The following is a 23,889-nucleotide window of genomic DNA, read 5'->3' on the forward strand; positions in this document are numbered from 1 at the left end:
ATCACTCACCAGTTACTGTCACGGGCAAAACAGACTTGGAGAGTTTAAACTAATTTATTGACAATCAACATAAATATTTAATTACTGACTTGGGTATTGGGAAATAAAGAAGAAAAACATTTAAACACTTAAGGAAAGCATGCTTCCTCCCTCTTTTCCAGGCTCAAATTCACTCCAAACACTTCTGTCCCCTCCTTGTTCACACTGCAAGTTACGCTCAGTGACATGATGGGCAGTGCAAGAGGTTGGGTTAGCGCATAGTGTTTTTTCTCTACTGCTCCTTGTTTCTCGCTCTTTTCTAGAGCTGCTCCTGCATTCTTACTTGTTTCCTCTGTTCTGACATGGGCTTATCCATGGGCCACAGTCCTTTCGTGGTGTATGTCCTCCAGAATGGGTCGTCCATGGGCCTCAGTCCCTTTGGGAGCATATATGCTCTGCCATGGAGCGCCTCCCTCTCCTCTGACCTTTGTGTTCTCTCTCTCATTCCCCTTTCCTCAGCATGTTGTGCCCTTCCTCAAGGTACCACCAAGTTGGCTGATAGGATCAGCTGTGCCCTGTGATGGATCGGTTGCAGAGATGCCTGGAACCAACTGTCTAGCACAGGGCAACCCTGGCCTTTCCTCACAGAGGAGCAGCCCTCCTGCTAACAACACCTTGTCACTGACACCCAATGCACACCCTACAACAGGGTGCCAGAGGACTCTCAACGTGCAGGAGACTTCTCGTCTAGATCACAGACAATAAATATTTGAGTATGGCCAAATTACTGTTAATGTTTTGTGATTTAGAGTACACATAAACTGTTTTTGTAGGATACATTTTCACACAGTATGACTTAAAATAAAAAATACACTTCTAAGAACAAAAATACTCTTAGAAATGTATTGTAGCATGAAGAACAGTTTCTTTCTCATGCCTGAATAAAAAATAGCAAAATGGAATTTTATTACTTTTTGGAGAAGGAAGAATATTTGTCCTAGAAGTAACAGACTGATGTAGCTGCTTTTTGTTTCTTGTGAAAAACATTATAAGTGACATCCAGTATAAGCTTAATGACAAATTCTTCTGGATATCAAGAAAGCTCCCACCTGGAGGACCATTTTCCAGCACTTCCAGAGGAAGAACTGCAAAAATAAACGGCTTCTCTGGAGGCCTGGAACGTAACGTGGACCTGCTGAATCATTTGGGCTTATATTTGTTCTATTCAACTGCTTAGTTATAAATTATTCAGTTCCTTAGTGGAAATACAATTTGGGTAGCTGAACTACTGTGTTAGCCCTTTGCTGATGTCCCAAGACCAGTGGGGGAGCAGAAGAGACTGAAAGGACTGAATCTTTGGGTATTGCTATACACACTCTGTGAGACTCTTCTCGTCCACACAAATAGGTAGGAAAAAATCAGGCCCTCCCTGATAGGAAGGTGCTACCACTCAAAATCGTGATGAAAATTTTTTATTCACCAAAAATGATTTGATTTTCTCTTTTGGATGAAAATGCCTCCTCGATCATTAGTTTAGCTTCACAATTTAACACTTAATTTTATATATTATATATTTTAAACAGCCGTGGAAATGTGAGCGTGATTTGGACACGCTGAATCATAATGTTAAATCTTTCCAATTAGTTTACATTTGAGGCTAACAGAAATATGCTGATTCAGCCTCTAATTAAAGAAATCAGATGGAAACTACATCAACTATTTCAAGAAGAAGAAATTAAAATTTCATCACAGGTGACTGGAAGAAATCTTCAGCCATACGTGTACATTTTAAATATATGCTCAAGGTGCTATTAGCATTTAGCTCCAAAATAAATATTTTAAATAAATGAAGAAAGGAAGGAGTTCTATATTTCAGAATGTAGAAACTAGAATGAAACTCTGTATTCACAGAAATATAATTATATTTTGAAATGTGATTATATGGAAGGGATTAAATTACAGTTGATGTCAAATTTTACTGAATGTTATGCAGAGCAGATACATGGGCTTGACATGTTAATTGGAGGAAACTGAATCAGGTTTGGTAAACAATAAAGAATTTGCTTTTTAAAGCAAATTTGGAAAAACCTCACATTCTGACATATATTCTGTTTTACACAGAGCATCAACATTGCACATACTTATGTTTGTCAATTATTGCCAATAATTGTCTTAATCTAGAGTTAGATAAAATTAAAACAGATGTTCAATGGTTGAAAATCTGCACAGTTCTATTATTGCTATAGTCTTTATGAAGTCAGAAAATTATACACATCTGTATTAACTGAGGATTTTTCCAGTGATTTTTAAATAGGCTTTCATTTTTTTTTCTGTACTGCACCTCTAATTTGTAAGCAAATGGTAAATAATATGCTAACATTTAGATCTCACTGGCAATGGTGGTGAAAAAGGAAAATAGTCTACGAGGCAAGAGAAAACTAATAGATCTAAACAGCCAGGAAATGGAAGAGTTAAAAAAGAAGTTTAGGAAAGCCTATGGCTTTTTCCAAGACAAGTATTTAAATCCTGAGAGAACAAAAATGAAAGAGAATGCAGGGGGAATTGATCAAATTATTTCAAACAAGGCCCATCAAGAAGAACAGGAGATGAAGAACAAGTGGAAAAATAAAGAAGATTAGCTTGAGAGAAACATGCAGATTTATGGAGACAGTTCAGTTTATTTGGGTCACTTTCTTTTTTCTTTGCCTCAGACAGAATTGATCATAGAGGTGACACACGCTACCTTATCTGTACAAACTTGGTACATGCTTCTGGAGCTTATGTTCTGCACTGCATACCTGTAATTCTTCCTAAGACACAAGATGAATGTCTAGCTTAACTGGCAACTGCAAGGGTATTTTTGATGTATCACTACCATTCCTGCCTTAGTTCACTCTGTTATGACCAGCTGCTCACATATATTTAGAGTGTTTTCATAACTCATGGAGTTCTGATACAGTGTTAGGGTAGAGCAAAGCAAACAAAAGAAAGTGACAGCCATAAATCAGAATTGCCTCACTCTGAAAACTACATATATATATGACAACAAGAACTCCTGCAGAATTGTGACAAATTACAGTTATCTGTAAGGTTAGCTTCTTGATAATAAGTAAGCTCAAATCCTAACAATGAAACTAAATCCTGATCTCTCTTCTGACTACTTTGAATTTCTCTGATGAGGAAGAGCCACATCCTGGCTACCCTGAGGATTCACCTGATAGAAGGGAAATCTTTTGAGGGCATATAGCAAATACGATACTTTGAGTCCTGTCTCTTCACAGTCTTTCCTAAGCCTCCAGCAGTGAATGCACTTTTATAAAAAAAAAAAAAAGAACACTTGGCAGCAGCTACTCAATGTTGAGTTCTTCTTGGCCAGTGTTATACTACACTGTAGTGTCACTGCCCGTTCAAGTCTTCAATCATTCCATCATTTTGGAGTGAAAACAGACATAAGTCTATCCCAGGGAATAGAAGAGGATAGCAGTATTTTTTTAAAGCATTTCTTGGCACTGCGGTGTAGGAATTGCTCCATTATCTTTCATCTGATAAGAATCTTTGCAATACCTGGTTCAAGAAATAATATTAAATTAGACATTAAAAATAACTTTTAAGATTTTAGGTAGCTAAGCCTATAACCTTTATGTGCCTTGAAAAAACTACTAGAATTTTTGGGGAATGTACGCAAGGAGAAGAATAACTGGCATTTTTAAAGTAAATCATTATATAAGAATAAAAGAAATAGTACAGAAGAATAAAAAGTAATCTGTATAAAATTGAAGTAGAGAACTGCCATGACGGAAGCATTTGTGTCATGATAGGCCTTTATAAATTAGAGGAGTTATAGATGGTGTCTTAAAGTGCCCTTTCCCTTTTGAAGCACAACAGCCAAATCAGTCCTGATATCCCAGGACAGAACCCCATTGGATTCAGTGGAATGATATGAATTTCCTCCAGGGCTGTTCAAAGTGCCTGACTAAATAATTTCTGTCTGGTATTATTTCTGCGCTCCACACGTGGCTTCTTAGAAATGTCATATCCTATAGTACAATTTACCGGAATGTGACCAAGTGTAATGTTTTGTAAAAAAAGGAATGGATTTGATACACCACGGGCTTGTTCTTTCAGATCGGAGCTGATGGCAGTGCTGGTGAGCCATTCCAAAAAGTATCCCTGGGTTTTGGGAGCGGCCCCAGCTCCCCATCCCAGCTCGCTGACAGAGGGAGCGCAGCTGGGACGGGAGCTCCCCCGCGCAGGGGCTCAGTGCCGGGCCGTGTCCCGGGCCGCCCGCTGAGCACCTCTGCGCGGCCGCGGAACGGAGCGGGGCGCTCGGCCCGGCCCTGCCCGGCTCTTGCTCGGGGCTTTCCCCGCGGCAGCCCCCGCTCCCACCGGCGGCCCGGCCCCCGAGTATCGGCTCACCCCCGCGGAGGCGGGCAGCCCCACCGCTGCGGGGGCCCAGTCCGGCCGGGCAGGCAGCCGGGACTGACCCCCGCCCCGCGCCGGGCGGGGAAGGACTGGAGGCGGCGTCCCCGCCACCGGGCGCCCCGCAGCCGCCGCGGGTGGCGGGGGAGGTGCCGCCGCCGCCTCCAAGGCGGGGCCCCGCCTCGCTCCACCGCACCGCACCGCGCCCGGCCCCGCTCTGCTCTGCCGCGGCCCCGCTCCGATTCCCGCGGCCCCGGCGCCGCGGTTCTGGCGCGCTCCCCCGCCGCGGCTCCGGGCGCCTCCCGCCTCCCAGCATGACGGTGAGGAGGGTGGAGAGCATCTCGGCGCAGCTGGAGGAGGCCAGCTCCACAGGCGGTAGGACCCGAGCGGTGCGGGGGAGCCGGGTTTTTTTTCTTAGTTGTTTCGGGGTCTCGCCCCCCGCCTTGAAGCAGCAAGTCTTTTGCAACTTGGCGTGGGGCGAGGAGGGGGGAGCTGCCTGTTTGCATGAGGTAAACGCATCGCTGCTGTCTTGGGAAAATGTGTGTGTGTCTATGGGGACGGCAAGCGAACGCTTTACGCCTGGGATCTCGGGGTGAGAAACGTTCAGGGCTTTGCGGAGCCCGCCGTGAGATGCTGCTGTGACCTAACTGGTACTTTTGCCTTCGCTGAAATGACCCGGAGCTGGGTATGAACCTCCCGGGCGCATCATGCACATCCTCGCAGGTTACCAACTCCCAGGAGGTAATCTTGATCAGTCTCACTTATACTTCCTTGCTTTCATCTTTGTACCTTCCTGATGCCCAAGTAACAATTATTTGATGGAGACGAGCTTCTCCCAGTGAGCCAGAGGCTACCTGGTGCCTTCCTCTTCGCTGTATTACAGTCTGTAGCTGTACATTCACCTGAGAAAGGTAACAAAATAACTTGCTCTTTTAAGGAGGAGAAAAGCATGCTTTGCTCTCCTCCACGATAACTGTGACTTCTAGAGTGTTAAGAGTTTTCTCCCAGCATGTGTAGGAAACAGAGTTATTTAGAAATGAAGCTGCTCGAGTGCAATGTGTGTAACATGCTGTTGCTGAGAAAGGTGCCCAGTTCAAGGTAAGAAGGTTAAGCTGATGATGGTTGGAGAGTTAATGAAAAACCTTGCAAAACAGCCAGTCAAAAATAGGGGAAAATTGTTTTCTGAGAAAAAAAATGGAAAACTGTTTAATGTTTCTTACTGTGTTGCTAGGTTTCTCACAAACTGTGAGATGCCAGTGTAGACTGACAGCCTTACCATGAAGTTACTTGAAAGATGCAGTGGAGTCCCACCCTTTGCTTGATTTCTGATGCTTCAGAATAGTTGTTTTGCTTGCTGGAAGAGGCTCACAACCACGTGTCCTCTGGTGGATTGTACTTAGTTTTTCTCTTTTCTTTACATCCCAGCGTTTCTTATGTGTAAATGCTTGTAGCCCTTCAGATAGGATACTAGATCATTTGCTTTGGGGATGGGGAGCTTTTGTAATTGAGTATGCAATTAGTTTTAGGCTATCAGCTCAATTGTTAATCCATCTTTGCATTTCTTTAAAGCTTCATTAAAAAAATGCATACTTAGTCCTTATCTAACAAGGAACTGGGCCACCAAAGTGACGTGATACTTCTCACTGCTTTTCAGATCCCAAACCCCCAAGTTATAATTAAGACTTTTCCCTCCACATAGCACTGCCAGCCTTACAACTCCAGTCTGTTGGGGATCTGGAAGTCAGCCTGTTTTTTCCGTAATACATACCTCATCAGTGACAAATACTGGACAGGCTCTTAGCTACACCTGTGCAACTGCCATGCAGGACTGTTTGGGCTAAACAAAAGCAAGGTCATAATTTAGACACAGTGGATTTGCACAGCTGCTATTGAGGGATAGTTTGGGTTATGGATCATTACTAGAGGTGTTGAAGCATAAAGAGAGTTTGCAGCTTAACATTTCATCTTATAGGCATGGTTAGCAGTAACAGGAAAGTGTTTATATGAAAACTGGGGAAATACGATCTGAATCCATGTCACACAAATCATATGAAATACCAAGATGGTATTTTTACAGAAAATGTTTTCAGTTGAACTGTATATTAAGTGTGTGTTCCACTTTGATTCTCTTGATGTGCATGCCTGGTAGGTTTTAGAAATTAATGGTGGCTTTAATTCATTTTAAGCTTGTAATGGTGAGAGGTAGTAAGGTATACTTTTGCACTGTTTTAGAGTAAAAAGCAAAATCTAACTGAAATATGAGTTACTGTAGGAAAAACATCTCTCAAAAATACATTCTTCTGCCAGAATGGAAAGATAAAAATGACAAAGCTAAAAGAAAATACCTCCTTTCTTTTGGAGAATGACATACGTTAAATCACCACTCAACTTACATCTCATCACTAGCTTGATTTTTCTTTAAGTGAGTGTCTAGCTCACTGCTCTGGTCTTCCTCTTTATGTGAGAGAGCACATGTGTGTTCATCTTCCCCAAATATTGGTGCTTTTTCATCTAAACTTCACTTTCCACCCTTCTTATCTCTAGCTGTCTCCCTTCAGACTCCCTAGCTTTCAACTCATTTTCACTACCATCAGCATTTCTGTATGTACCTGTCTGTTGGTTACTTAATGAGGAATCATTCAGTAGATCTCTTCTCATTTATTTCCCTTCAAATACAAACAATATTTAAAATGATACTTATTTTTAAATGTGAAGTAGAGTTGTTACAGGGATTTGATGGCAGTGGAGGAGAGTCATAAAACTGAATGAACAGAAGTGCAACTGTTCCTCTGTTTCATTTTCCCGGTGAAATAAAGCCCAAGTAATCCACTAGCAGCTTAAATTATGAAAATTATTAATTACAAAGGAAACATTTTGTACCTTTTCACAAGTAATGACTCTTTTTCAGCTGCTTTTCACCTGACATTTACTGTATTGTAACTTGCAGGACATCTTTTACTTTCAGTGTAATGTCAGCTGGAGCATCACTGAGAGTTGTTGAAGTAACAAAATACTTCCTCTCCTACGTATTGAACCATTGTAAGGATGAACTGTTTCATCTTTCTGCACCATGAAACAGTGTTTACCAGTGTCCTATCTGTGTGGAAGTTGCATTTGTGCTAGTAATAGCCAAAACTCATCTGCTACAGGGTAAAGGCATGAAGGGTCTTGGCAAAACCAGAAGAGAACAAAAAGTTTGTGTGGGTAAGAATGAGTTTAACAGACAGATGTCCTGTGTGTTCAATATCTAGGGCAAACTTGAACTGTTAGGAATACCAATATGAATAAGACACTATCACAGCAACTGGTTGCTTTGCTTTAGGGTATCATGAATTCAGAATGTGGATTGTGCTGACCAATGTACCCCTCCTTATTAAAAAAAAAAAAAAAGAAATCTTTAAAAAAAGCCATGGAGTAATTTATGACAAGTTTTGAAGATTTTCTGTGACTAGACAGGGCAGTCACAAACTCTGCATTTCAGGAAAGAGGCTGTCATTTCTGCATTATGTGCAGAAGATGGACCAAATAGTACTACTAAAAAGTGTTTATCCAACTTCAAGTTTACTTAGAGTTTGGTATTCTCTGCCATACCTCTGAGAGATCCTTGTGCAATAGTGTTCACTTTTGCTTTTAATGACTGTCTTGCTCTTTTTGCCTGAGGCATTCTTGAGGGAATGAGGAAGCAGCTTCTTATACATCTTGAGATACAACTGATGTTAAACAAAAGTGTGTCCTGTTGAGGGCTACTGGAATGCGTTGGAGTAATTCCTTTGTAACCCAGATGGGATTCATTTGACACAATGAAAAGCAAACAGTGACTCTCCAAGTAACTTGCACCAATACTTGTACCTGCATGAAAGCTTTGGTTTGTCTAGGAGCTCCATCCATGGGACGTGCTGTCAGTCAAGAGTCAGTGTCACTCTTTCTGCTAATGTTGTCCCTAAGCACTCTTCTTGTCTTCTTAGATATGAGGGACCTCCTGGCCATTTTATCTTGTGCACCTGTATCCTAGTGGATCCTCTGTCTCTGCCTGAGCCTTCTGTAACACAAATATGTTCTTCTTGTAGGAGCCACAGCCAGCTAGAAATGCAGCTTCCAAATGTCACATGTTTCTGTGAAAGTTGCAAGTACACAAGGGAAGGAATAAATTAAATGGACTCATGATCTGATGAAGGAGCTATCTTTTTAATACACGTGCAAATAGATGCAAATATTTTAAGGGTAAAATATACATCCTGCTCCTGCAGGATGGAGGAAATAACTGAAGTTTTGAGAGAACTGACTGCGGTGTAAGCCTCAGTGTAAAATTTGGTCTCTGCCTCCATCTCGAATTCCTGTATTCAGTGAGCATGTGAAGCAGTAATTATATGCAAAATTTTTGTATAGAGAATCATATTTGATATGAATGCTGAAAATACCTTGGCTTCCCACCAATATAAATTTTATAGGTTTTGCACAAAATAACAGCTTTCTTTTTCATTATGCTATGTTTCAAAGTTACTACTAGTGTTCAGAGAGCTGATGCAAATAAACAAACATCTGGACAAGTTTCAGGTAAATTGGACTTAGGGAACTCTTTCCAGGTGTTTTTAGACTTTATGAAATATACAGGGGCAGATAGGGTACCTAGTGATTAATGTAGCTGTTTCAGAGGCAGCTAGCATGTGTCATGGAAAGCTTTTACAGTGTATCAGATAAGCATTTAGGACCCACGCTTTGGGTTGGAGCTGAATATTCAGCTGTAATATATCGCATCTCAGCCACTCAGTTTGCCATTGTGATTTATTCGGAATCTTTGGCACTTGAAAAAGAAAGTATCTAAAAATACAACAACGCCTGATTACCTCACTGTTTCATAGATATATGCATTTTTACCCGCTGTCCTTTGCATTTTGTCCTGCTGTCCTTCCCCCCGCTATTCTGCTCGTCCTCTCTTGCAAGTACTGAAAGAGTCTGTATTTGAAATCTTGCTTGCCAAACGACTGCTGGCCATTTATTGTTTCCTATTAGCAGAGGCCATTACTCCTATTTGAGATGAGAGAGAAAACATTGGCACAAGGTTGTGGACTGGGCCAGGAGCCAAGCTGATTTTTCAGTAGTTGTAGTCAATAGGGTCTGAACCACGTAGGCGTCTCTTATTTATTAGCACACACTTTAATTAATAGGCTTGGGCCTATTCTGGGGTGTAAGAAGTGCAGATACAAAAAACTTATTTCTTTGGAGCACAGCGCGGCAGCACAGCTGGAGATAGTTAATAGTGAGGTTAATGGGCTTGTTTGAACATAGTGAGGTTAATGGATTTGTTTGAACATTGTTTCTCTGTAATATTTGGTCTGAACAATAATGTGTGGTTGTGTCAAAAGTAAGTGGACAAAGGATTGACATAGGTGTTAAGCTTTTTGGTAGTAGTTGTCCCTTCAGAATCCTGCTTTCTCTGATAAGGTCTTTGCTTGCTGTTGCCTTGGTGGCTAGGCAGTACTTGGCCCAGATTTCCCCCTGAGTACACCAGGTGGAATGTGGAAGTGAAAATGTATGGAATGGATATTTTTTTTTCAGTCTGTGGAACTATGGAAAGCATGGAATACAAATATTTTGTGATGTTCTTATTATTTTGTAGTTGTATGACAGGAGTCTTGGGATCGCATAGATCATATAGATAATGGTTTGGTTCTTTCCCTCTTAATTTTCCATTCTCACACTCCACAGGAGAGATCAGTTCTGTGTTACCACCTTCATGAACGCAGCAACAGAGGATATTGGGCTTTAGACTTACTGCTATGAATGTGGAAGGTCTGTAGACAACTCTAAACTGGCAGCAGTTTAAAATATGTGGTTGGGTGGAAGGTATATTGAATCCATTCACTTCTAAGAATAAACTCAAACAGAGAATAAAAGCTGTAGATCTGAACACATACTGTGTTTTATTTCTGGCAGTCTAGCAGAGACTTAATATGGTATTAAAAGGAGCTTTCTGTCAGAGGTCTGAGAATAAATATAATGTTGGTCTTTTATATTCTTTTTCACCTATAAAAAAAATTTCTTTAGAGGTACAGTTTATAGTTCTGATGCCCTGTTATATGTTTATAACTTACACTGCAGCAGCACAAAGAATGGCATAAATGTCATAGATGCTTGTATGTCCACTGGAGAAACGAACTACAGGTGGAAGGCATGACAATAGGGAATTTTTAACTATAAATATTTTGCCTTGTTAAGAACAATGATTCACATTGAGATGTTTGGATTTTATTGTAGAAGAAAATGTGTTTATTTGTAGGCCAGATGTTTCACCAAATAAAGTGTAAACGCAGAAGCTTCCCTGAGCACAGTGAAATGCCTAGTTCTATGCAGCCCATTGTATCAGTATGCCACAAAATGACTACGTGGTGACAGCATAGACGTGGTTATACAAAATTGAAGGCTTTGAATGTCCTACAACATAGACTGTGAGGTAGTTGCTCTTCTTGTGGAGTCAGTAAGAAAGGGTTTGCTATTTTAGTGATGGGAAAAAAGACCAATTTTACTGATACGTTGTCTTGTTGTCACAATTTCCAGTTATCTTTCCAGCAGAGAATTTTTGTGAAAATCACTATAGCCATTAGGCTTTAGTATAACAAATATTTTTCTTATTTTTGAATCAAAGTTAACTTTTGTTAATAATCCAGAAGAAACATTTAGGATTTATTAGAAAGGTAAGCAGTAGCCATAACATATGATGATGAGTCTGATTCTTCACAGTGTAGGGTTTTTTTAATCCTTGCCCTAAGTGGGAACAACCAGAACAGCAGTTCATCACAGTAACTCATTTGACTATTGTCACTATTCCTATAAACCCTTTGATACCTCTGGGAATAATTGCCACGACTAAGGATTTTGATCCTAATATTTGTAAAAATCAGGAGAACACTGAATGTGGAACTGAAACACAGATCAAGTTTACGTGATTCTGCATAAAGGAAGGAAACTGCTGTGCTGGAAATACTTAGCAATAATTAAAAGTTTTATAGCTCTGATATATCTTGAAATAAGGTCAAATGACCAAAACCTTTTATTGAGTCACTTATCTACATGCTTTACAGTAAAATGAAAAGCACATCTACGCATCCCTTCCCAGTCTCTTAATATCTGCATGATACAATAACTGGGGGCTTACCTAATTTGTGTGATGAGTTGCCAAAGGTGCGCTCAGTGTCTGCGCGTTGCAGTAATGAACTGTCTTCTGGCTGTTATTCCCTGCCACGTAAGGACTGCTGTGGGGAATGCTGAGGCTAGTCATGCTTCTGCTTTGCTAGTTGAGGACTTCTTGGGTCAAATCCCTAGCATGTTTTCTTTTTTGTAAGAAATTCTGCTTTCTGTACACTCTCACAGAAATGTTTCTGGTAATCTGTACCAATTGATTTCCAAATCCTTGAACGGTTTTATTAAATAGAGGAGAAACAATTTGATTCAGATGAAATCATTGAGTCACTGTAGACATGGCGTCTGCAATATTGACAAATATCCATTTTTGTATAGAAAGTAATTATATTGATTTTTATTTATTTAATTATTTGATGGTTGTGCTCCAAAACAATAATTAATTACTTAAACGTTACTGTATATGTTTTGTTCTTCACTTGTATTAATACTATAGTTTTTTGCCCTGTGTTTTAATTTAAGGTAACACTTTCTAAACAAAGAAATGACATTGTATTCTACATCACAAGCATTTATCAGTAGAGTGTGGTTTAATCAGTGTTGATGAACCTATGGAAAAATTTACAAAATTTACATAATTTTCACTTTTAAAATTAAATATAGTTAATTGACTTAGAATTTTTAATGATATTACAGCATATGTTCTGATAAAAGCATGTTGAAAGACATCATTATGACCAACAAAAGATAAACATGATTAAAAGAACTGTCCTAAATGGAGAACGTCCTTAGTGCCTGCAGTAAGTTGGAATGGCAGAAAAATAATTTTTTTTTTTTTTATTTTAACTTACTTACCTGATGCAATTTGAAGTTATAATCTTCTCAAAGTCACACTTTATATAACATCTGTCAGATACAAACATTATTGCAACTGAACACTGAGATTTGTAATTTGTAGTAGGTAGAGATGTCTATGTATGTGCTAAGTACCATAAATTAACAATCTATTATCACGTTTTAAAAATAATTGAACCAGTACTACTAAAATGGTTTTTTTTTTTTTTTCCCAATGAATATTACTGCTCGTAGTTTCAAATAACACCCTAGAAAGAACTGACCTTTTTTTGAGACAGTTTGTTTTAGAGTGTGCCCAAGTGTGTTGTACCAACCACTCCTGGATGTTTTGCTGCAGCAGATGCCCCTTCCCTGTCCAGGCGCTGAGCTGGGCCAGGGAAAGCCCCTGCACACACACTCAGTTAGCACCAGTGCTGGGAGGGACATGCTGTGTATGTGCATGTGGTTTCCCAGTGCAGACAGGTGTTGGGAGAATAAAAAGTAGGCTGTGGGATTGCAGTGCCTGCCTGAGCAGCTAGAAGAAAGGAGAGGAAAAATATGAAGAAATGCCTTCTTATGTGTTTGGCTTCAGTGATATCCAAGCAAGCGGAACTGGGATCTGCTGTTCTATTACCTGTAGCTGGAGATAAATGAATCCTGTTTATTTTAAAATAAATAGGAGAAAAATCCTTAAGAATACTCTTTTGAAGCAATACAAAAGATTTATATCAAGCAGATCCAGTCATAGAATCATGTTTTGCTTCATTGAGTGCTGGTAACAGTATGATAGGTGTTTCCTCAGATCACCATCAGTCTTGAGTTTTGACAATGTAGCTAATTTTAACCAGATGATACCCAGATGTCCTTAATCATCTTGACTATTGACTTACATTCCACTGCTCAGTAAGTGAATGGTACCCTCCATATCTAATGATTCACTCTTTCTATTCTATATATCCTTTTCCATGTTGATTTATGGACATTTGAGGTTATTTTGTTGTGTTCTGAGATGCAACATTTTAAAAAGTATCACATGTTGTAATGCTGTCTATAGGAAAGATAAATTTAGACCATTTCTCCGGAGTATTGTGTGCTGGCAGCATCCACCTGCTGGTAACTGAAACAAGTACACAATGAAGTTCATTGTTATTTTAGAAAAGATGCTGTAATTGCTTACATACACACACTGCCTCTTAGGTGCTGCCCTGATTTCTGCACAGCCAGAGTCTGCAGTCTACCAAATCTAAGATGCCCAAGAAAAAAAATATAATAAAACAAAGTGGATATATCTGCAAGTTGTGAGAGTGTGCAGTATGATTAAGAGACAGAGAATTTCATGCTAGTGTTTCCGTAAATATACGATGTCATTCTCCAGTCTTTGTGTTGGCGATGAGATGAGGTTTTCCTGTTTTGCTTTTTGGAATATGCCACGTTATGCAATCATCTTATCAGCCTACTGTCCAGAATTGGGAAAATGAGAGCACTACCTCTGTGGCTAGGACCTATCAACCCATTTCATTGTTTGCTTCAAAGCCATTCCTTTCAGTCTCTCTCAAGAGGACTACATATTTGTTTCCCTACCTGGAAAACAGGGGAAAGAGGAGGTCAAATAGCCGGATGGATTTGGTAAATAGGTGATAGGCTTTGCCCTTTCTGCCTTCAAGTACATCGTGAATGAAGATCCTTTTTGCAGGATGAGATTGAAACCTCCAGCTCTTTCAAGCAATGGCTTCCCACTTCTGTCTCTACTTGCCACTTGGAAGGTGCATGTGAACCCCCTCAGCTCAGTGAGCATTTTCTCACCTTTGTTGTGTAATCTCTTACGTCAGAGTGATGTTGTTTTGAGGTTATGCACTCTTTCTAGGTTGGCTGATTGTCAGTCAAAGGAGAGGAGAGTATGTGATGCCTCCAGTGGAACTGGTGGGTCCCTAATGCATGTTTTATAAAACTGAATTCCAATAGCCTGGAGGAAAAAAATAGTATGTTGAGGTTAAGGTGAGGAGGGAACAGACGTGACTGAGGGTATACAGTGACACAGCTTTTTATGTGGCACACCTGCTGTCATGTTTCCCCCTAGTAATTTAAATCTTTGTTAAATGTATGGGCTAGCAGGACTTAAAATTATACAGGTTCATACTTGAATACCTTGCTTAATTACTTAGCTTGCAGAGTTGTACAGCATTTAGACATTATTTAGACTCGTAAAAGTCTTTGTTTCAATTACACTTTTTGTTTGCATTCAGCTAATTTTCTGATATTAAAATAGAATTAAGCAATTCTATATTTCAATATAAAGATAACTTCTTATTTCTAAAATCTTTGAGTCATCCCAGACTTCTTGAGAATGAGTAACTTCTTTCCTTCCTGAAGATATTGGGGGTGTTCAGCTAAAACTTCATGTTGTATTAAGAAAAATAACAGCTCTACTCCTAATTTGACTGGATATTTTACTTTACCAGGGTTCAAAAATGACTGCCTATACTTAGAAATGCAAAAGCGAGAATGTTTTGACCTGTTCAGAATGGAATGTAAAGCAATCTGAAAAGTGTCAGTAAATTTGTGACATCTTATTAAGCAGTGTTTTATCAACAATCACTTTAATCAGGAGCACTTTAAATTACTACTAGACTGACAATCTTTTAGGACATTTTCAATTACAGAATTCAGAAGAACGTAAACCCTTTTTTTTTTGTGTGTGTGTTTCTCCTTTCAAGAATGCAGAACATTAATGGTGTGTTTTTGTGTATGCTGCATCACAAAGAATATGTACAAAAATGCTGTCAGTTAAGAGACTAATTCCTCACTGAAAACAAACAAGAAAAAGTTGATGGCATTATCAAACCCCTGTTTGTTAAGTGACAACGTACAATGCTGATTGTGTAGATGGTGTATGGTCCATTTTGCAGGTGTAGTGTTAGAAGAAATGTGTATTCAATAGTAAACATACAGTTAATTGGATAAACTGATACCGGTTTCTCGTTGCAGTAACACTAAAACGATGGTTTGTGTTCCAAGAAGAGTGCATATTGATTAAATGCACCTTGTGCTGAGGCCATTAATGTAGATCTTGATCCATCAGTGCCTGTTTCATTATGATGAGACCTTACAGCAGTTGCAATACAGTGTAACGTTTACAACTTAGAATCATCCTGTTCTACTGAAGAAATATACTTGGTCATAATTATTTGAACAGTTGACTTTAGTCCTTCAGATTCTGAAGCCTCTTACAGAGAAGGGAAGAAATAAAGCTTTTCTCTCTTCCTGCATAGTCCATGATTTCATAGATCAAAAATACAGGCTGTGGCTTTAGAGGATACCCAACTACATTGACAGTACACCTTGTAATGCTAATATAATATTGTAATGCTAATATGATGTGAAAGAATATGAGAAATAGAAAAAGATATCAAAAGAGTCTCTTTCTCTGCTTAGAACACTGGAGACTATTTCCAATTCAAACCACGAAAAGTGCAACTTTCTCTTTCTAAGAGTCAGTTAATTATTTGCTTTCTGGGAAACAACACTTCTTCAAGGAATGCTGCGATTTTTTTTGTGCAATATCATGATTTGAGAAACTTGGGTTTTAAGAAAAAAAAACAACACTACTGACAAAGTTGTGGATTTTTTGGCTGAGGATAAAATAAATAGGCATATATTCAGTTGAGTTTCTAGGTTTATGTGTCTCTGAATGCTAGGCAGACAGTGACTAACCGCGCTGATTACATGCAGTTGTATATAATCCATACAGCCTACGCAGGGCAGAAGGCTGATGCAAAATCCAGCTCAAAATTTCTATTACATTGTATTTCATTTGTACTTTTCAGATGAAAGCAATAAAACCCGTGGAATCAAAGATAAATCATTTGGAAGAGAAATTGAAAACTCTTATTATTTTTCCTGATGGCCTAAGGCAGGATCAAATATTTTTATGGTAGTTCAGGCAGCTTTTTGTCTCATGTACTTAAAATCCACCAGTACTGAGTGCTTTGTAACATCACTAGGTAATCTACTCCAGTATCTTTCCTGGTACAAACTTTTTCCTGGTTCTAAAGTAAATCTTCTTACATTTAAAGCTTGGTACACCAAATACATGAAATACATAGCCAAGATTTTACAGTACTGAATAGCACAAAAACATTATTTGGTGTATCTTACAGACTTTTGTCTTGTTTATACCTTCAAGTATGAACTGCTACCCCTTTTGCAGAAGCCTTCCACCTGTCTGCAGCCTGTGATTTAACATGTTAAGCAGCGTCAGAGTTACCGAAATAGTTTTTCTTCATTCTATTTCTACAGGATAGACTGTTTCTCTGGAACTCTACTTGATTTCTTCTACTTTACAAATGATAACTAGACTTTGAGTGTTGCTTTTTATCTTCTAACTTCCAAACCTGTTGGAAGCTTACTGACTGCAGTGCTTGAAGTTGCAAAAATAAAAGCAGGGTACAAATTTCAACTTAGCTCCAGGAATTTCTGTTTGCGCAAAGGAGAGATTCCAGCTTGCTCCTGTGGATGGTAATTCTTCCTATCCTACAACAACTCTGTAGGAGTTATTGCTTCCACGGAGATGCAATCAGCAGCTCCCGGTTCCTGTTGGGTCTGAGGAATCACTGTAGGGTAAGTTACATCATTGTCTTACAGGAAATAACCCTCAACTTTACCTTATTTCTATGCGAAGCTTGATGAAAGACTACAAGGATCCTGAAGAGATTCTCCAGAACTTGTCTCTTTTATGATCTGCACATATATTCCAAATAAATAAAATAGGTAAGTACAACTTCAACTTGCACAGCTTTCCAGATGTTAGATTTGGATCTTCAGAAAGGAAACTTTGTCAGTGACCTTTTTATGAACTGTATCTTGTCTAAGGATATTTTAGCTCTTGAACGTTTGATATGTAGCATGAACATCTTAGTTCTCTCTTCCATAAATAAAAACTGAAGGCAGTTACTTTAAACAATTTTTAACATGAAAAGTCAATGTCACAGGCAATAGCAAAGCTTTTGATGTTTCAAACACTTCTTATTCAGATTATTTTTATCAGTGCTGTACCATCTCACACTTGAAAAGATGTGCCTCCGCTTTATATGAGTGTCTTTACCAAATGTTATTATAATGATAAAATAGAGTGTGCTCATTCCTCTCTCATTTATCAAGACTGATGTATCTAGGAGGCTTTAATCAAGAAAGATGTCATATATTTTAAATTTTGTACCATCTTAAGCTGTTCTAGTTGTAATTTTTGGTGTACATACTCCAAAAGTATTTAACTTCCGTTCAGTGCCTGATTAAAACCACCATTAGAATGGCATTTGCATACAAATGACATAGAGGATTTATTATCTATCTTTTCCAAATTCATTTTTATAGTTTGATAGTTTAGGGATACGGTCCTTTAAGCTTGTAGTTCCAGGAGAGTTCTGTGATAGCTCGTCTCTGGACGTTAATAAATTAAACTGTGTGTTTGAATTCAGTTGTGAGATGTGATAAAGCTATTTTAATGAGCCCAGGCAGAGGCTTTTAGCAGGCAGTCCTCTAGAGGCACAGAGCTGGTGCTCTGACTTTATACCATTCGACATTCCTTGTGTTGGCTGTGCTGGGAAAATGTTACTCTTGATTTTATATTTATATATAACTTTATTTCTTTTCTGTATACTTAGGCAACTTCACAGTGTTTTGATTGACAATGACTTTGTTAACATTTATTACAGCTAATGTATTTTATACACTGTGTGTCTTTGTCTTGACAGCATTTAATGTCCCTTTGGATTTTATTTAAAATGTTCTACAAGTATATTAGTCTAGCGCTGCCTTTTTCCTTTGAAACAATTTTGTCAGACATTTGACCTTAGGTGGAAATAAAGTGTGAAATGAATTCTCTTTGTTGTGCCTGTTCCTATATAACTTTTTATTAGTCTAGTTATTAGTCTTTATATTAAGCTATTTAGCCAGTAATCATGTACCTTTAATAGTACACCGAGGAGGAGAACTACATTGTTCTTGGATTATAGGTTCATAATGCTTTTTAATCAGAATTTTCACCATGTTAATATAAAACTACTGTACACTTTCTGAAGTCTTGAAGAATAATTTGTAAGTGATAGAGAAATGAAATTGAGAAGTTTTAGCAGGAAGATCATAATTTTCTCAGTGTAGGCATTTGGGCTGTGCCCAAATTTGAGAAAGAGTAGTTCAGACTTGCAGTGTGAAATGGGGTTCTGAGTAATAATGAATAAGAATTTTTACAGGGTTTTACTTCAGACTAGCTCTAGTCTAGTTCAATTGACTAAATGCCTGCTAATAGTTTGGGTGCATTAAGTGAGCTTCTGGAGCACATCTTCCCACTGAGTTTCATCTAAAAGAATCCAATTTGTGCATTCCAAGTGCATTCCATGATGTGAACCAAAACATGGCAACTGGGGACAGTTACGTGACTTCTGAAAGCACGTTCCTGATCTGAATGGAAATGCTAATGGAAACACCTGGAGATGACGTGTCAGCACTGTGAGAGCCTTCCTGTTCTCCAGAGGCCCAGAAATTGTGTGAGTTTGTTGAATTACAGTTTCATCTCTTTTGCAGAATTTAAATCTGATCCTTCCTAGGTCAGGGAATTTATGGAGGCATGCTTAGGGACTGTCCTAATATTTTAGGGATATTTGTTAAAGATTAGGCCTATGTATTTTAGGATTTACTATATTAGTATCACCAAAATTGTGTCTTGGTAGAGCCAAATTCTCTGTCAGAGATTTTCCTAACATCTAATCACCATCACCAAGCATCAGCATCATTGAGCAGAAGCTGCTCCTCACTATTTGATAACTGCTATCACTTGCCTAGTTGACAATTTGCAATTAGTTCTCTTTGTGTGTATTCAGACTGCTCATTTAGTTGTGACTGTGGAATGACACATGTGCAGAACACAGTACAGAGCTCACATTAGCTAAATGTCTTCTTGAAAAGGAAAATTTATAGCTGTGTCAAAAATAAACATAACAGGATTTAAAAGTAGAATACATGTGTGCTAGAATTTCAGTGCTGGACTTGGTAAATACACCATCTTAAATTGACTGTATCGCAGACTGCATTCTGCAGCATGATGCAGACACACCCTGGTAACTTTTTGTAATTTCTGTGTTTCAGGATGCAATTACTTGCCCAGAGAGAATATACAAAGTCAGTAAAAACCCAGAAAGAAAATTAACTCAATAGCACTGCAAAGAGTATAAATCTGTGTGAAGGCTGGCTAATTTTATAAATTACATTAGTTTGTTATGACACTAGAATTGGGACTTTTAAAATACTGTGCCAATATTTCAAGAATGTTTGTAAGTTCACTTAGAGTTTGATCATAGCAATTGGGTAGGGTTTTTCTTGCACACCATAACTATAAAGTCTAATATTACCCCTACTTGCTATAGAAATGGTCACAAAGCCAAATTAACTTAATTTCATCTTTGTCATATTTTCAGGCTCAAAAACTACACCTTGCAATGTCTTTCTGCATTAAGGAATCAAATTTGTGTGGAGTGATTATACTTCTTTTAAACATTGCTAAATTGCTTCTAAATCCAATTATTTTGGACATGATGCAGCTACCAGATTTATTTTTAGCTCATGTAAGTGCCATCTCAGCCTACTATGAACAACATTTAAAAATCTTGAGTACATGAAGACTTCGTTCCTTGTCTCTCATATTGAGTTCTCTTAAGAAAAAACACACTGGTTTGTTTTTCCCAGAATTGTATAAGTGGAAATTTCTTCCATGAGGAAAGCTAAAAATAGAAATTATTAATAGTAATTTCTTGAAGCTTGAAAGTGACTGGAAGTTTCTACTCATCACTGGTGAGGCCACAGCTGGAGAAAGTACTGTGCCCAGTTCTGGGCTCCCCAGTACAAAGGAGGCATGGACGTGCTGGAGAGAGTCCAGCAAAGGTCCATGAAAATGCTGAATGGACTGGAGCAGCTCTCCTTTGAGGAAAGGCTGAGAAAGCTAATGAAGGCTAAGTGACAGGACCAGAGGCAGCGGGCACAAAGTGAAACACAGGAGGTTCCTTCTGAACCTCAGGAAACACTTCTTTAGTGTGAGGATGAGCACTGGCACAGGTTTCCAAGGGAGATTATGCAATCTGAGTATCTCCAAAGCTATAATCCAAAGGTTATATATGGAGATATTCAGAAGCCACCTTGACATAGTCCTGGGCAATGTGCTCTAGGTAGCCCTGCTTGAACAGGTGGGTTGGACCAAATGACATCTGGAAGTCTCTCCCACCTCAACCATTCTATGATGCTATGACTGAAATTGACATTTTTTTTTAAAGTGCCATTATAGTACATTAATTGCAATTAAGTTTCTAGGAATACTTGTGGTTTTGTGGCCCCCAAAATATTGCATTTTTCATCTTTCTTTACATTTCTGTGCATAGTTTTGTATTTAAAAGTTATTCCAGGGATGGTCCTCACTGAAGAGAAGAGAAAACTGGATGAATAATTTTAAGCAAATCGCAGGGAAGACTGTAGTCACATATTAAATTGGAAGAGTGGTTCTGCAGTGTAAGATGCATTATGTAACTAATAGTTCATGGATTGGAAAGGAATGGTTTTAGGTGTTCAGTGTTAAGTAATTCAGTTCTCAATTACAGCCATGCATAGACATGCCAAAAAGAACAGTTTAATATATTCTCAAAGATGTAGGCACTCAAGCATTATGTATTATTGCCATGATCTATCTGAAACTAATTTTGAGAATAAACTCTTGTGTCAGTATAATTTCCTTATCTGTTAGGACTCTTGTTAGTTTTGTATGTAGAACCCTTGTAGAATGGGATCTGGGGGTTTTTTTTGGTATTTCTGTACAGCTCTTGATCTGTCTGTTCAACCTTATTAGTTTCCTGTTTTTATGAAAAGCCTTCAGTGGCCTAGGTGAGCATCAATAGCTGGAGATTTGAGCCACAGTGTGGAAGTGTTGGATCTGTATGCATATGCATGTATAGCATGCAATAACATTACATTATTTTTGTTTCCTATTTCACTGTGTCTATGTGTATGGTATGTACTTGATTGTGTTGTACATCTATAGCATCTCTAAATGAACTGAGTAGGTCAGCTGGGGTAAAACATACATATCTATTCACATTGGGTTTTACAGAAGTTTTTAAAACCTAAGTCTGGGATGCATGCTAAGCTGTTGTCTTTTCTCAGGGAAAACATAAAGCAGATTAGGGGTTCTGGAGCTCTGGGGAGACTTTAGAGCAGCCTTCCAGTATGTAAAGGGGGCCTACAGGAAAGCTGGACAGGGCCTTTTGACAAGGGCATGTAGTGATAGACAAGGGGTAATAGCTTTAAACTGGAAGATAATAGGTTTAGATTAGACATCAGAGAGAAGTTGTGGATGACCCATCCCTGGAAGTGTTCAAGGTCAGTTTGGATGGGGCTTTGAGCAACCTGGTCTAGTGGAAAGTGTCCTTGCCCAGGCCAGGGGGATTGAAACAAGATGATCTTTAAGGTCCCTTCCAATCCAAATGATTCTGTGATTCTATGATTGCAGACTAGTAAAGGCAATTGGCATTTACTGGCCAAATCTCCTACGGACAATAGAGTATAAGAAAAATAGCTTCTCTGCAAGCTGACAAGCCCCAGCTTGTTGGAACAGGCTATATTTGCAACAGAGGCCTCTGTGGTGATGCTTGGTGAAGTCCCAAGAGGTGTACTGCCAGGAATGGAGGAAGTGTTGTTAGGATTTTGCAGGGTGTCCTCGTTCCAACTAGGATGGAGTTAATTTTCACAGGAAGCTGGTAGGGGACACAGCTTTGATAGCTTAGCCGTTAGCCAACAACTGGGATAGCCTACCCAAATTAGCCAAAGGGATATTCAATGCCATGTGATGTCATGCTCAGTGTATAAAGTGAGGATGGCACCAAGGGGTTTTTTTGCTACTCAGGAGTGAGCTGGGCATCAGGATCACCATGAGCTATTGTGCTGTGAATCATGTACTTAGTATATTCTGTTATTGTGAGCAAGCTGCCATGTGGTATTATAGCTACCGAGTGGGGCTAAACCATGATGCAGGGTGTCCTGGTTTCAACTGGGACAGAGTTAATTTTCTTCCTAGTAGCTGGTATAGCGCTGTGTTTTGGATGTAGTATGAGAATAATGTTGATAACGCACTAATGTTTTAGTAGTTACTGAGCACTACTTACACTAAGGTAAGGACTTTTCAGCTTCTCATACTGCCCTGCCAGCGAGGGGACTGGGGATGCACAAGAAGCTGTGAGGGGACACAGCCAGGACAGGTGACCCAAACTGGTGAAAGGGATATTCCACACCATATGATGTCATGCTGAACATACAAACTGGGGGGAGTTGGCTGAGGTGGCGGTGAGCACTGCCTGGGGACAGACTGGGCATTCGTCAGTGGGTGGTGAACAATTGCATTGTGCATCTCTTGTTTTATATATTCTTTTATCATTATTATTATTTTCCCTTCCTTTTATGTCCTATTAAACTGTCTTTATCTCAACACACAAGTTTTAATTTTTTTTCCAATTGTCTCCCCTATCCCACTGAGGAGGGAGCAAACAGCTGTGTGATGTTTAGCTGCCTGCTGGGTTAAACCACAACAAGGGAGTAATACAATTGCCTAGGACAGGTGTCATATTCAAACTCATGAAGTCATAACTGCAGAGAACAGCGTACATGGAATTACAGAGACTCGAGTACAATTGTTTGTTTCTAGAAAACCCTACTGATTGACACATGTCAAAGTGGAGATGTGGACATTTGGAACTCCTTTGCAATTAACACCTTTATTCAAAAATGTAGAGTCATACACAGAAGATAAAAGTCATAAAATCTGACGTAATTTATGCTTGAAAATAATCAGGAATTAAAGATCTTTTTGATCAGGAGAGAGCCTGCGTCCTTGCTCGGCTCCTTCAAGCTCCAAGACATAATCTTTGCTGCTGAAGAAGGAAATACCTTCTCTAGACTGCAAGAAAAAAAAATTCAGAAATGTCTGGTTATATTAGTTTGCTACCTTTTACCAAATTAATGTAGAGCCCATTCAAGACTATGGTTTCTGCATGAATTAAATAAGATGACTGTTAGTACTAGCTGGGGGCAATCTGGGGATACATGAAACCTTAATTAGAGCTGGTGCTGAGTGTTGTATGTGGCATCACATTTGGGAAGTAAACCCACATAAATGCAGTTATAAAGTTCTGGAAGTAGTGAAGTGACAGTCATTTTGAGCAGAGAACTATTGAAGTTATTTATTCTTTTTGTATTTTACACTGAGGGTGATAGAACACTGGAACAGGTTGCCCAGAGAGGTGGTGAATGCCTCATCCCTAGAAACATTCAAGGCCAGGTTGGATGAGGCTCTGAGCAACCTGATCTAGTCAGGGATGCCCCTGCTCCTTGCAGGGGGGTGGACTAGGTGACCATTGAAGGTCCCTTCCAACACTAACCATTCTATGATTCTATGATTCTGTCTTGCAACCAAGTTTAGCTTTTCAGGTTGGG

General features: G+C 39.1%; 1 protein-coding gene across 5 annotated transcripts in view; it reads left to right on the plus strand.

The window, feature by feature from the left end:
* Nucleotides 1-4,630: 4,630 nt before the first annotated feature.
* The window catches only part of KCNIP4 (potassium voltage-gated channel interacting protein 4), a 457,716-nt gene continuing 438,457 nt past the window's right edge, over nt 4,631-23,889 (plus strand). Inside the window, exon 1 of one of the 5 annotated variants that reach the window (XM_086746789.1) lies at nt 4,631-4,773. In XM_086746789.1, coding sequence (XP_086602915.1) covers nt 4,713-4,773 — 61 coding nt within the window. In that variant the 5' untranslated portion in view covers nt 4,631-4,712. Of the gene's footprint in view, nt 4,774-4,802; nt 4,908-4,942; nt 4,991-23,889 lie in introns of those variants that run through there. The other 4 variants (XM_086746795.1, XM_086746791.1, XM_086746796.1 and 1 more) reach the window with 4 other exon arrangements.

Source organism: Chlamydotis macqueenii, chromosome 4, assembly GCF_036417535.1.
Source record: "Chlamydotis macqueenii isolate bChlMac1 chromosome 4, bChlMac1.mat, whole genome shotgun sequence".
Lineage (NCBI taxonomy): Eukaryota > Metazoa > Chordata > Aves > Otidiformes > Otididae > Chlamydotis > Chlamydotis macqueenii.